The 14,969-nt window shown below is 38.2% G+C and overlaps 1 protein-coding gene across 1 annotated transcript in view; it reads left to right on the forward strand.

Annotated features, from left to right (window-relative positions):
* Positions 1–14,386, forward strand: part of SECISBP2L (SECIS binding protein 2 like) — a 54,959-nt gene extending 40,573 nt beyond the window's left edge. Inside the window, exons 17-18 of the mRNA XM_065940398.1 lie at positions 713–932; positions 10,111–14,386. Of these exons, the coding sequence (XP_065796470.1) occupies positions 713–932; positions 10,111–10,793 (903 nt within the window). The 3' untranslated portion in view covers positions 10,794–14,386. The remainder of the gene's footprint in view (positions 1–712; positions 933–10,110) is intronic.
* Positions 14,387–14,969: the final 583 nt, after the last annotated feature.

The following is a 14,969-nucleotide window of genomic DNA, read 5'->3' on the forward strand; positions in this document are numbered from 1 at the left end:
ATCTCCTTCTACATTCTTGAACATCACCCTGCATACACCCATTCTCTTATATTTGAACCCATATAAGATTCTTCACTGCTCTCCAAACAAGCCTTGAACTTTATTAAAGTCTGTGTCTTTGTTTATGGTTTTGCATGCTTGGCTAAAAATGCACTGTCTCCACCCCTGAATGCTGTGCCAAATTTTCAAGGCATATATCAGGTGTCACATTGCTTTATGAACTCTTCACTGATACCTAGCAGCTAGATGTTTCCTCCAAAAGCTAAACACTTTGTACATCTCTGGGTATTTAAGGTATTGTGCGTTATTGTCTCCTGTCCTCTCCTTTCAGCCATATAGAAGGTTCCTTGAGAGCAGATTGGCCGTTCCAGTAGTCTGTCTACCCACTGTAGTGCTAGATGCTATAGGGTGCAGTTGTTGAATTAATAAACTCTGTTCAGTTAATAAACTCTGCAAGAACTTTAATATAGTGCATAATTTAGTGGCTAGTACTGAATCAAGAATTTGCTTCAGACTTGTGAGAATCAATAGGTTACAGAGAAAAAAGAAAATAAGTTACAATACTTTATATAGAGTTCTGTGGTTTGCATACCTTTGGATTTTGTGCTGATGGAAAGTGTATCTAGCCCTGAAACAGTAGAGATATTTATTGCTAATGATGGTAATAAAGAGTATAACACAAAATGGACTAGGCAATCTCTTTTTTTTTTAGAGCCTGTTTAATAAGTTAGTAGAACTCACTGAGGAAGCCAGGAAAGCATATAAAGATATGGTTGCCGCAATGGAACAGGAGCAAGCTGAGGAAGCCTTAAAGAACGTGAAGAAGGTGCCGCACCACATGGGGCATTCTCGGAATCCCTCTGCAGCAAGTGCCATTTCTTTCTGCAGTGTTATTTCCGAACCCATCTCTGAAGTAAATGAAAAGGAATATGGTAAGTTGTTATATACCATTTTAAATGACTGAAATTTTGAAATAATTTAATGATTAAAGTCATTTTAAAAATGACTTTACATGACTACCTTTTGTTTTAATTTTCTTGAATTTTGCTCACATATTTGGTTTAACAATTGCATTAAACACCTCCTTTGAAAGTTAAGAAAATATTTGGGGCTGAGAGCTTCTGTTAGACCCTGAAATTAGTTTCATTTCCAAAATCTTAAAAAGAAAAAAAAAAAATCCCAAAGGAATTTAAAAAAACCAAATGTACCATTCTTCTGACCTATAACTAAGTAAATTCTAGGAAGTTTTATTCTAATACTCTATACTGTTTTTTAATTCACTGTCATTCATATAAAAATACTTATTGAACATCTACTTTGTGCCACACCCTCTGGGTATAGAGGAGAGATTAAGCCTAGCATCATGTTTATTCTTCTGTAGTTTGCAATACAGTGTAGAGAAAGCTATTATCCAGATAATTTGAGAATGTGACATTGGGGCTGGGAAGTGATTAAGCCCTCATCTGTTTATACAGGTAAAAATTAAAACTATTAAGGTTAGGGCATGTGAGACAGGTGAACAGCAATGGATGAAAGACAAAATTCTGTAGGTGAAAATCTGAAGAAGAATTCTTACAGGAAGCCAAGAATGAGTGGTCAGAGAGTTTGTTTCAGAAGCAAAACATGAGCAAAGATCCTGATACTTTATACTTGACTATTAAAATTTTGTATCTAATAAGTAAACAAAAGTCCTGAATATTATTCAGTCTAAAATTAGCAAACCTAGATGTGTGAGATTTGTCCTGAGTTAAATCTGATGGTAGTCAAAAAGAAATACAGACTAAATACAGCATTTATGTATAAGATTTAAGGTAGCAAATATTGACTGTAATCTGCATCTTAGTAGTTAGTTGTCTTACCTTGTCTCTATAATACTTTGTACTAGAATACTAGCTCACTTTCTTGATCTCGTTTCTGATTCACTTCCTCGGTTCTTTTTTTTAAAATAGCTTAGCCACTCCTTCAACATGACTACTTTCTCTCTTCAATCTTACCTGAGAGTTTGCCAAATAGCTTGTTGCCACCTAAAATTTAACATGTAAAAAACTGGGTCGTTCACCATTTGGAACACTTTGATGATGCCCCAGACTAGAGGCAATTAACAGGTTATTGTGCACCTTTTAGAAACTCTTTTGGCCAGGGAAAGGTGATTCTGGCTTAGAGGCAGACATATTTCTTCAACTAAAATGATAGTAGTTGAAAATAAGATAAAGGGCAAACTTTGTAAATGAGATCAGTTCTCTGTACTGCAGTGTGCCAGGTCTCAAAGATAAACTGCATGGTAAATTCCTAAAGCTGTGGGTTTAGGGAAATGACAGTGATCTGGGCACATTTGAGCACATGAAAGAATAGAGTACCAGATTTAAAATGTTCAAATATTGAAACCTTGATTTTTCCACACTCTGCCTGGGGCATTTAACCATAATTGGGTAATTTCTGAGCCTCAGATTTGTCTTCAGTAAAATGAAGAGGGCTCATCTAGGTCCTATAAGGTTTAATTCAAAACTAAAGTTCTCTAAACTAATGGTTGAATTCTAAGAGGAGTTACAATTATACTGTGAAAGTGACAGATTCAGGGGATTAGGTCTGATAGACTGCGTGCCTGAAGAGCGATAAATGAAGGTTCGTGACACTATATAGGAGGCAGTGATCAAGGCCATCCCCAAGAAAAACAAATGCAAAATGGTTGTCTGAGGAGGCCTTACAAATAACTGAGAAAAGAAGAGAAGCTGAAGGCACAGGAGAAAAGGAAAGATATACCCATCTGAATACAGAGTTCCAGAGAATAGCAAGGAGAGATAAGAAAGCTTTCCTCAGTGATCAGTGCAAAGAAATAGAGGAAAACAATAGAATGGGAAGGACTAGAGATCTCTTCAAGAAAGTTAAAGATACCAAGGGAACATTTCCTGCAAAGATAGGCACAATAAAGGACAGAAATGGTATGGACCTAACAGAAACAGAAGATATTAAGAAAAGATGACAAGAATATACAGAACTGTACAAAAAAGATCTTCATGATCCAGATAACCACAATGGTGTGATCACTCACCTAGAGGCAGACATCCTGGAATGCAAAGTCAAGTGGGCCTTAGAAAGCATCACTACGAAGAAAGCTAGTGGAGGTGATGGAATTTCTGCCGAGCTATTTCAGATCCTAAAAAATGATGCTGTTAAAGCACTTCACTCAATATGCCAGCAAATTTGGAAAACTCAGCAGTGGCCACAGGACTGGAAAAGGTCAGTTTTCCTTCCAATCCCAAAGAAAGGCAATGCCAAAGAATGTTCAAACTACCACACAATTGGAGTCATCTCACACGCTTGCAAAGTAATGCTGAAAATTCTCCAAACCAGGTTTCAACAGTACGTGAGGCAGGAACTTCCCAGATTTTCAAGCTGGATTTAGAAAAGGCAGAGAAGCCAGAGATCAAATTGCCAACATCTGTTAGATCATAGAAAAAGCAAGAGAGTTCCAGAAAAACACCTACTTCTGCTTTATTGACTACACCAAAGCCTTTGACTGTGTGGATCACAACAAACGAGAAAATTCGTAAAGAGATGGGAATACCAGATCACCTGACCTGCTGCCTGAGAAATCGGTATACAGGTCAAGAAACACTGGTTAGAACTGGACATGGAACAACAAACTGGTTCCAGATTGGGAAAGGAGTACGTCAGGGCTGTATAGTGTTAACCTTGCTAATTTAACTTACATGCAGAGCACAGCATGAGAAACGCTGGACTGGATGAAGCACAACCTGGAATCAAGATTGCCAGGAGAAATGTCAGTAACTGCAGATATACAGATGACACCACCGTTTTGGCAGAAAGCAAAGAGGAACTAAAGAGCCTCTTGATGAAAGTGAAAGAGGAGAATGAAAAAGCTGCCTTAAAACTCAGCATTCGAAAAACGGAGATCATGGCATCTGGTCCCATCACTTCATGGCAGATAGATAGGGAAACAGTGGAAACAGAGACTTTATTTTCTTAGGCTCCACAATCACTGCAGATAGATGGTGACTGCAGCCATGAAATTAAAAGACGCTTGCTCCTTGGAAGGAAAGCTATGGTTTTTCCAGTAGTCATATGTGGATGTGAGAGTTGGACATGAAGAAAGCTGAGCACCGAAGAATTGATGCTTTTGAACTGTGGTGTTAGAGAAGACTCTTGAGAGTCCCTTGGACTGCAAGGAGATCAAACCAGTCAGTCGTAAAGGAAATCAGTCCTGAATACTCATTGGAAGGACTGCTGCTGAAGCTCTAATACTTTGGCTACCTGATGCAAAGAACTGACTCTTATGAAAAGACCCTGATTCTGGGAAAGATTGAAGGCAGGAGGAGAAGGGGACGACAAAGGATGAGACGGTTGAATGACATCACCGATTCAGTGGACACTGAGTTTGAACAAGCTCTGGGAGTTGGTGATGGACAGGGTGGCCTGGCATCTAGCAGTTCATGGGGTTGCAAAGAGTCGGACATTACTCAGCAACTGACTGAAGTGAACTAAAGATTCTGGTGTATGATCTGATTTACCAGGATGCCAACAAAACGAGTGGAAATAATCATAAATAATTTGCTTTGAGAATAAAGCACAAAATTACTCTATTGGTATCAGATGTATTTGGCACAGACGTGAAGCCCACTGATGTGGCCTCAAAAATTAAGTTAGAGTGTTTAGTTATTTTACTGTGTTGTCAAGATCTCTAGCTCTTTCCTTCTCTTTTCCATTTTCAGTCTGAGACTTCTTATTCCTGTGTTTCTCGTCTCCTATCCATAAACAGCTGCGTTGGCTCTGGTCATCACAACCGTAGTCAAAAAGCAGAACGTTCAGGCAGTGGGCTGCTCTTATCAGTGAAGGAAACAGTTTTCAGAAGCCTTCACCTTGTGTTTCATTTGGCCAGAGCCAATCCATGTCACTGCTTTTAGCTGCAAGGGAGATGTGGGGAAGAGATTATTTGGAGAATGAGATAGTTGTGATAGTCTGAGAACAATTTTAATTTCTCCTATGGGACTGAGCTCAAGTCCATCCCAAGTTTGGGGGCTCTGTTGGGCAGGAGGAAAATGAGGAATCACTGTTGGGTAGACAACAAATAGTATCTTCCACGCCATCCTTGTGTAAGATCTCGAAAATGTTTTTTTGTGATTTCCACAGTGTAAAGAAAAAACGAAGCAGGGAAAGGATTGCTAGACGTTGGTGGACTAGAAAGGCTCCTATCAAAAAGAAAAAAAGAAAGGCTCCTATCATGGTCCAGTGTTACTGTTCTTTGTGTGCACCTTAATTGTTTTGTTTGCTTGTGTTTTCTTTCCACCTGAGCTGAGTCTTAGTTCTGTCATACTTAGGTGAAACAGTTTCAAACATAAATCCCAATTAAACTGTAAGTTTTTTGAGATAGAAATTTGGCACGTAATGGGCACTTTACATATAATAATAAAAGCTCACTTACTGAATTCTTATTAGGCACTTTTAAAACTCTTCATGTTTATTAAGACATTTAATCCTCTGAGTAGTCCTTGGAGATAAGAAATATTGTACAGAATTTTACAGATTAGAAAGCTAAAATGAAATGAGGTAAATAACCTGCCATTGTCACACAACTCATAAGTTTCAATGTAAAACCTATATTCTTAGCCAGTGTGATATGAATTTCCTGTCTGTTGAATGAATTCCCAGTAGGACCATACAGTAGGTTTTCAATAATCACTTATAAGGGAGGACTACCTCTGTCTGTCTTGAGTTTCCAGCTCATTCTCTGCCACCACACCTTCTTCTGTTGGCTCGTGAAGTGACTTGGGTGTTCCTTTACTGTATACAATCTAAAGATGGATGGCTTCCCTCTGTGTACTAACTGAAGGGAGAAATACACATACCTCATCCTCTGACAAACCCAGTAGTGATTTGAAAATTGAAAAGTTACTTTCACAAAGAACCAGCTAACAAAACAGAAAGCACTGAGGGGTTCATAAGCAAAAGAACAGCTGTGTTGAATAAGTTCTGCTAAAATAGCAGTGTAGAAGCAGGTTTGCTTTGGATCAGTAATATTTCCAGGTTTGTTGAGATTTGTGACTCTGCCTTTAAATTGCTTCCTAATCCTTTCTTCAAAAGTGGACTTCCAGATGTGCTGTTCTGGCTTTGACTGCCTATGTTTTTCCCTCCCTCCTACCCACCAATCCCTCATCCAAAGATGGCATTTTCATACTTGCTCTTTTCTCCTCCCCATCATAGTCATGTGTTTGTGTGCTCACTAGTTATTGATCAGGCTTCACCTGTTACTCTAAGGTGGCAGCCTGGGCCCTTCCCTGCATATGTGAACTCTTTGATCATTGTGATAAGTCTCTTGATGGCTAGTCACAGAGTCCCTTGTCTCTGCTTCCAAGATCATATCTCCCTCTCCTTTCCATAGGACCCATCTGGCTTTCCGCTTACCTACCTAGTAGCAGAATGCCCAAGATAGAACCTAGAGAGAGATCAGCCCTACTCAGTCTTTTTCTTTCTCCTGTTCCTTTGGCTCACTGTCAGGGGAGAGGTGAGGCTTTTTCTGAGACCCCATGTGAATTCTTACAGTGCTTTTGAAAGAGAAAAAATAAGTGTTGGAAGGAAATATAATTGTGTACCTAAATTTTTTTACTTTTTAAAGTAATTTTCTGCAGAATTAATTATATATGTGAAATTTTCACTTATTGTAAAGGCTTATTTTCCAAGCACATACTGCATGCTAACCTAGGAACACAGATGGATGGGAATGGGGAGGGAGGAGGAGGTAGAACAGCAAACACATAACAAATGCTTATGAACCAGATATGCAGAAAGTGCTATGGGACTTCAAGTTAGTGATCTTTCCTAGGAAAGTCAGGAAAGGCTTTACAAAATACATGACATTCAAGGGTGTTATCAGAGCTGAGTAGGGCTCTGAAGGGGAAAGGAGGAAAGCACATTTCATATAGAAAGAACAGCTTATGCACAGTCAAGCATAGTAAACAGAAAGGGTGTGACTTCTGTGAGCAGTGGAAATTCAAAGTGACCTTGACCTGGAATGCATGACAGGGGGTTAAAATGAATGGGACCAGAAGGAAGATTATGAAGGGGCTTCAGTCAGTTCAGTTCAGTCGCTCAGTCGGGTCCGACTCTTTGCGACCCCATGAATCACAGCATGCCAGGCCTCCCTGTCCATCACCAACTCCTGGAGGTTACTCAAACTCATGTCCATTGAGTCGGTGATGACATCCAGCCATCTCATCCTCTGTCGTCCCCTTCTCCTCCTGCCCTCAATCCTTCCCAGCATCAGGGTCTTTTCCAATGAGTCAGTTCTTCGCATGAGGTGGCCAAAGTATTGGAGTTTCAGCTTCAGCATCAGTCCTTCCGATGAACACCCAGGACTGATCTCCTTTAGGATGGACTGGTTGGATCTCCTTGAGAGTCCAAGGGACTCAAGAGTCTTCTCCAACACCACAACTCAAAAGCATCAATTCTTGGTTATATACTAAATTAAGGAGTTTGGATTACTAAGGTAATAAAAAGCCAGTTAGTGATGTGGTCAGTTCCCAGAGCCAATTAGAAAGATATCGTAGATGTACAGCAAGGTAAAGAAGGCTTGAACGAAGGCAGCAGTGACCAAATTTAGTAGTTTTTAAGCTCTTGAGTGACATGGTGTAGTTATGAGTTCAATGGAGAAAGAATTAAGGATTACTGTAAGGTTTCTTCTGCTTTGAGACTGAAAAGGACATTATTAACTGAGAATGAGAAGGAGTGCTAGATTTTTTTGTCATGAGGTAGGAATGCAAGTAGAGAGACCTGTTCTACACTTGAAGTAGCTGCAGGAAAGAAAGATTTTTTTCCCCAAACCATGTGCCCTAACTTCAGGTGGCCACAATATGATATGTAGTGACAGGATGAGATGGTTGGATGGCATCACTGACTCAATGTACTTGAGTTTGAGTACACTCTGGGAGTTGGTGATGAACAGGAGGCCTGGCGTGCTGCAGTCCATGGGGTCGCAAAGAGTCAGACATGACTGAGCAACTGAACTGAACTGAGCAACATATAATTGATAGGTGACAATCAAATATATTTGTATGAAGAGACTTGCTTTATCACTACAGTTTGATCATTATGCCTATAAAATGAAGATATCAGCTACAATGCAAATAGAAGGAAATTTTTATTTTTTTAAGAAAAGGCAAAAATAAGCAAGTGGGACTACACCAAATCAAACAGCTCTCTGCAGCAAAGGAAATAAATCATCAACAAAATGAAAAGGCAACCTATGGAATAGGAGAAGGTATTTGCAAATCATATATCTGATGAGGGGTTAATATCCAAAACATAGAAAGAACTCATGCAACTCAATAGCAAAGAACAATCAGATTTAAGAATGGGCAGAGGATCTGAATAGACATTTTTCCAAATAAAGACCAGTAGGTACATGAAAAGATGCTTAACATCACCAATCATCAAAGAAATCCCAAACAAATCCACAGTGAAACATCTCACAACTTGTTAAAATGGCTATTGTCAAAATGGCAGTAAGTAACAAGTGTTTGCAAGGATGTGGAGCAAAGGGAACCCTTGTACACTGTTGGTCGAAATGTAAGTTGGTGCGGCCACTAAGGAAGACAATATGGAGGTTCCTCAGAATATGAAGATGAGAACTATCATATGATCTAGCACTTCTACTTCTGGGTATTTATCTGAAGAAAACAAAAACATTAGCTCAAAAAGAGGTATTCACCTCCATGTTTATTACAGAGTTATTTATAGTAACTAAGATATGGAAGCAACTATCCATCGGTAATTAAAGAGATAAAGAAGATCAGTGGATAAAGATGTGGGGTGTGGGGGTGGGTGGGTGTGTGCCACATACATTGGAATATTATTTAGCCATTAAAAAGATTGAAATCTTGGATAACAAGGATGAGCCTTGAGGGCATTAGTGAAATAAGTCAGAGAAAGACAGATACCGTATGATTTCATTTTCATGGGAATCTTGAAAAAGAAACTCCCCAGACACATAGATAGAACAGATTGGTGGTTGCCAGAAGTATGAGGACTAGGGGTGGGTGAAATGGATGAAGGAGGTTAAAAAATTACCACCTTCCAGTTATAAAATAAATAAGGCACGAGGATCTAATGTACAGCATTGTGACTGTAATAATAATATTGTACTGCATATTTGAAAGTTGCTAAGAGGGTAGATCTGAAGAAAAAAAAAGTTGTAATTCTGAATGGGGATGGATGTTAACTAGACTTCTTCTAGTGATCATTTCTCAGTACGTGCAAATACTGAATCATTATGTTGTGCACCTGAAGCTGTTATGTTTTATGTCAGTTATATCTCAGTGATAAAAAATTAAATGGAAAAAGTAAAACACACAAAAAGTATGTGCGAGACTTGCTCTTCGTCTCCTGATTCCTAGTACATTTTTCCTGTAAACTGACTATCTGTTGTTAAAAATAATACAGACTATCACCACTGTATTAAACAGTAACATTATTTTTTTGGCTCCAGGGTCACTTGGTAAGCCAAGCAACATACATATATTATAAAACACATTTTCACAAATGTTAGAAATGCGTGCATGGGTTCTTTGCTTATAAATGGAAACACAAGTTGCATTACAGGCCAAGAGACAGCTCTTAGATAACTTGCTAAATGAGCACAATATAAACCTGTCAAGTCAGAACTCTTTCTTTTCTTTTTTTTAATCAGAGCATTTCTAATGGGCATTTTGGCTCTGCCATCTGTGACTTGTGGATCCTTGAGCCCAGGACACTTTAGGGCCAAAAAAAGTTAGGCAGTTCATTGATTTTGTGAATACATGGGTTTTATATATGAGAGTCAGTGAGCTTCTGGTACTATTGGGTCTTCTGCATTCTGAAGTATTAATATACTTATTTTGGCCTCTTTGTTTCTTTATGTTAAAGGTACTGATTTAAAAAAATTTTTTTGAGTGCTGTTTTCCATTTATAATATTTAAACTAGTACTAGAATAAGCTAAGTTTTTAGTTTTTTCAGTTAGTGAGCCAACAGATTTCTGTAGCCTATTCTTCCCACTTCTAAAAGTTGCATGATTCTGAAACAGTGTTCTGGTTTTTAAAAAATCTGTTTGATATTTGCAGAAACAAATTGGAGAAACATGGTGGAAACTTCAGATGGGCTAGAAACATCAGAAAACGAGAGAGAAGTTTCTTGTAAGCACAGCACATCTGAGAAACCGAATAAACTTCCATTTGACACAGCCCCTGTTGGTAAGCAGGCATCATTAGTGACTGCAGGCAGTACTACCTCAGCTACAAACCCTGGAAAATCAACAGTGGGCGATAAAGAGGAAGTGAAGCCAGATGACCTGGAATGGGCCTCACAGCAGAGCACAGAGACTGGCTCTTTGGATGGCAGTTGCCGGGATCTTTTGAATTCCTCCATCACCAGCACCACCAGCACTCTTGTACCTGGCATGCTTGAAGAAGAGGATGATGAAGAGGAGGAGGAGGAGGAAGATTATGCTCACGAACCCATATCTGTAGAAGTACAGCTCAATAGTAGAATTGAGTCTTGGGTCTCTGAGACCCAGAGAACGATGGAAACTCTTCAGCTTGGAAAAACCCTTAATGGTTCTGAGGAAGATAATGCAGAGCAAAGTGGGGAAGAGGAAGCGGAGGCAGCTGAGGTGCTAGAGCCGGGGATGGATAGCGAGGCCTGGACTACTGATCACCAAGCAAGCCAGGAACAGCAGAAGCCCAGCAACTGCAGCTCGCCGAACAAGGAGCTCTCTGATTCGAATTATACACCCCCAAATCTATAACTCAGGAAATGTCAGCTGTCTGTCTCTAACTACATAAGGGTTACAGCCATTATCTTTCATGCTTCATCTCAGCATTTTACACTGTCTAGTATTTAATATATGTATTTAATTCCTGACAAATATTTTTTAGCCTTCTTTTACTTGTTTTGTGATCCATGGCTTAACTGTTAATTAGCATCTGTGTCTTTCTAAAAACTGTGTGGAAAATTTGGAATTGTTTCAGCTTTTTTATGGACAATAATGATTTTAAAAGAAGAACAGGTTTTAAAGAAAGTAATTTTAAAATGCCTATTAAGTCATTTTGAAAGCTCAAGATTGAGGTTCTAAGGACAGGAGCAATTACCAATGTTTGCTTCAAGACAACACCTCCTATACTCTTAATTGTCTGACCAAAAAGTTGTTTTGGTTTCTTTAAAATAAAAGAAACCTGGAGGTAAGAGTTAGAAAACTTTAAAAATGGTTGAGGGTTAATAACTAAGTTCACAGAGTGATTTGTGTTAAAAATTGATGCAACTTGTATTCAGTTCACAAATGCTTGTTTCAGTAGTCACTGATCATTATAATTGATTAAAGTTGGTTGGCTAAGTAGAGCCTCCAATACTTAGGCTGGCAAGGGAACCACCATGACAGATGAGAGCTGGCCTTATTTGTGGAAAGTGATAGATGTTTAAATAGTGAGAAGTTGCCCCTTAGAGAACCTTCTGGTTTCTGGTTCACATTCGCTTCTTAATTACCTCAGGAATGCTCTTGTACATAGTTGTATTTGCATAAAATTAGGCAAACTTTGACAGGTGAATAACTGTAACCAGTTATATGACTACAGCACTTACATGTAAATTATCCAGAAACAAAGTCTTAACTAGTGTGTTCTCTTGCATGTTTCTGATTTGGGATTCTCTGGACTTGGGATATGGATTTGATTGGGTATTCAGACTTGTCCAGAGTGAAAAATCATTGCGCCTTTTAAGAAAACTACTTTGTCCCTAACCTTGAGCACCTGCTATATAACACTGACCATAGTTACTGATGGGAGTCAGGGAAAGAAACTGTATGCAGTTGTAACATGTATCCTGATAATCAAGGCTTGGAAGAAGAAGTTTTGAAGAAAAGAGAAAGTTGTTCTAATTGTGCCGAAACTGTTAGATTTTAGAGTTCGTAGGTAGGCCGCAGGTATTAATTCTAGATCATTGTTTATCTCTGCCCTTCTTCTGGGATGTTTAAACTCTTGGGAGCAGTTAAAGTTAATGAGCTAAATGTTTTACTAATCAGTCACCACCTGGTAGTAACCTTTGCAGGTTTATAATGGTGGGAGAATTAGGAATTAGCTTTTTTCTGTCTTCCCTCCAACCACTTCCAGTTGGCCAATATGTGTGTGCGTGCACACATACACACAGATGCATGCCAGCTTTACACTTTCAACTCCCATAAGCAGGCACAGAATTGAAGAGGAAGGGGTGTTTTCCTTGTCCAGGTTTTATGGGGCAGAGAGCTTTGCCTCACCGAGGTGAATTGGGCAGATTCTCTACTGAAGCATTGGGACTACTGTTCTGATATTGATGTTTTATAATCCTGGCATTTAATTACTGGTGAAACCAGATTCTTGGTTGATGACTTACTTGTTTGTGAATTGTGAAAGTTTACGAGCATTGCTGTGTAGGAAATGTCAGTCTAACAACTTTATTAGTGTGCTAAAAGGGGACATTACTGTAGTGTCCTATCTAAACAGTTCTTCAGCGTAGACTTCTTAGGCACAAAGTGTCCAGTACTTAAAGGAATGTAGCATGTAAGGAATGAAGCCTCTCAAGTGGTAATCATGGATTTATATGTGGCAGATCTTAGTGTCTCTGTACATTTGGAAGTGTTCATTGATTTAAAGAAATGATAGAGATTTTGAATTACTGACAGTCTTAAAAGTAAATTGAAAACTTTTCATACTTTTTAATGGTGTAAATTTCCTTTACTTTGTGTCAGTGATTCAGATAACTCTTGATCTTAAAATAATGAATGACTTTTCAAAGGTTTCTTATATTTTATACCTCTACTGAATAAGAATTGTCATTTTAGATTTTTGACATTTGTATCAAAAGGGAAGTTGAGGAAATCTTCAGAACACCAGTAGCTTTGAATTTTGCTATAGACTTCAGAAGTGTTCAATTATGTGTTTGATAAATGCTCTTGCATGTGCAGTATCTTCTGCCAGCAAAGCAAACCAAGGGACCACAGCATTTTTTATATGAGACAGTTGACCTCTAGAGGACAACCCAAAATTTATTAAAGGAAATGCTACTATGTAGGATGTGTGCTTAAGTAATTATTGATAATGTCTTTATAATTCATTTCCTTTAGATAAATTCTGGCATGTATGTATATTGTATGCCGGCGGAGGTGAGAAATTAGGAAAGGTTTTTTTTCTGGATCTGGGTGAGTGGCTCTTTGGAGATCTAGAGAGATCTAATGGTAAGAGTAAGGGTTTATCATCATGAGAAATAAAAACCATAGTGATTTTTTTCTTTGTGTGTAGAGATTGTTTTACTGGCAATAATTGATATTAGATTTCTATTTCAGTACATAAGTATATGAATTCAAGTATGAATTGCACTCCCACAATTAGATTTCTGCTTCAGTAGGTTTGTTTGCTGTGAAGATTACTTCTCAAAAGACAAAATGTTCATATTAGCTTGACTCTTGGTTTAAATATGTTTGTAAATGATGTAATATATTTCTTTTGACTAAAGATGGGGGGAAAAATGTGTGTTATACATTGAAAAGTTTTTAAAGGCTTTGACTGGAGGTCATTTTTGCAGAGATGGTATTTTATATGCTTCCAGTATTTGGAAAAGAATTAGTCAAAAGGAATTCACATAGTTTAAATATTGAGAAATTAATATCCAAATAATGTACTTGCCTGATTTCTTAATAAGCTGGGGGAGGTGGGTGGGGTGGGAGTTACAGTGTGCAAATGAGTAGTGAACTCCACATTCATTTTTTCAACTCTAACATAAAACTGTTCAATCCTAACACATTGTTACTTTAATATATGTATAAAGAAGTATTACTGTTTGTAAAGCTGCTGTTTGCTTAAAAATAAAACTGTCATTTAAGTATTTTCTGTATGTTGTGCCAACAAGGTAGAACATTAACTTATCCGTTTAAACATTTTTTTTTTTTGATGTTTAAAAAATTTTTTTTGTGAAATAATTTATTATCTTCCTCCTGCCTTGTTCCTTCCAAACTTTACACACTTCCCAGAATCAACCAAACTGTTTGCCTAATCTGAAATCTGAATCCTAATTAATGATAAAAATTGAAACCTTTGTTGGCACATCACACTTTAAAAGGATTTGTATTATTTTGTAATTTAATTTCTAAATATACCACGTGAATTTATAATTTAATGTCTTAATTGTAATGCTCTAATTAAAAGCTAGCAAAATTATTGTGAATTATAACATGAAGGGATTTTCATCTTGTTCTCTTGCTGTATGAAGGATGATTGTTATATCACATTTTAGAGGGTAATAACAGCTTTTTTGCACTATGTACATACTAGTGGAGATTCTTCTGTAACTAATAAAATGATTATTGAAATGTAATCTTGTCATTTCAGAATAGGTGCTTAAGGAATTTATGACTTTCCCAACTTTCCCAACATGTAGGATAGGGAAAATAAGAGTTCAGCTTACGGTATCCCTTAGTGCTCTCCTCGGTTAGTCCAAAGAAGGTTATGAAATTTGCAAGATGAAGTCATTAGTAAAAACCTCTGTTTTGGATGATTAGTGTGATCTGTGTCATGGGTCTAACAATCTCTCCAGAGACCATCTTACTATCTTAGTGTTAGGAAAAGTGAAAGTGAAGTCACTCAGTCATGTCCGACTCTTTGCAACTCCATGGACTGTAGCCTACCAGGCTCCTCTGTCCGTGGGATTTTCCAGGCAAGAGTACTGGAGTGGGTTGCCATTTCCTTCTCCAGAGAATCTTCCCAACCCAGGGATTGAACCTGGGTGTCCTGCATTGTAGGTAGACGCTTTACCATCCAAGCCACCAGGGAAGTCTAAAGGAAAAGGCTCCTACAGATTCCATCTCCTTGTTATGCTAATTGCTGTGTGCCAGATATTGTTTTAAGCCATTCCCCAATATTACCTCATTAATCCTCACAGCAACCCTGTGAGGGAATGC

The sequence above is a fragment of the Muntiacus reevesi genome, chromosome 7, assembly GCF_963930625.1.
Source record: "Muntiacus reevesi chromosome 7, mMunRee1.1, whole genome shotgun sequence".
Taxonomy (NCBI): domain Eukaryota; kingdom Metazoa; phylum Chordata; class Mammalia; order Artiodactyla; family Cervidae; genus Muntiacus; species Muntiacus reevesi.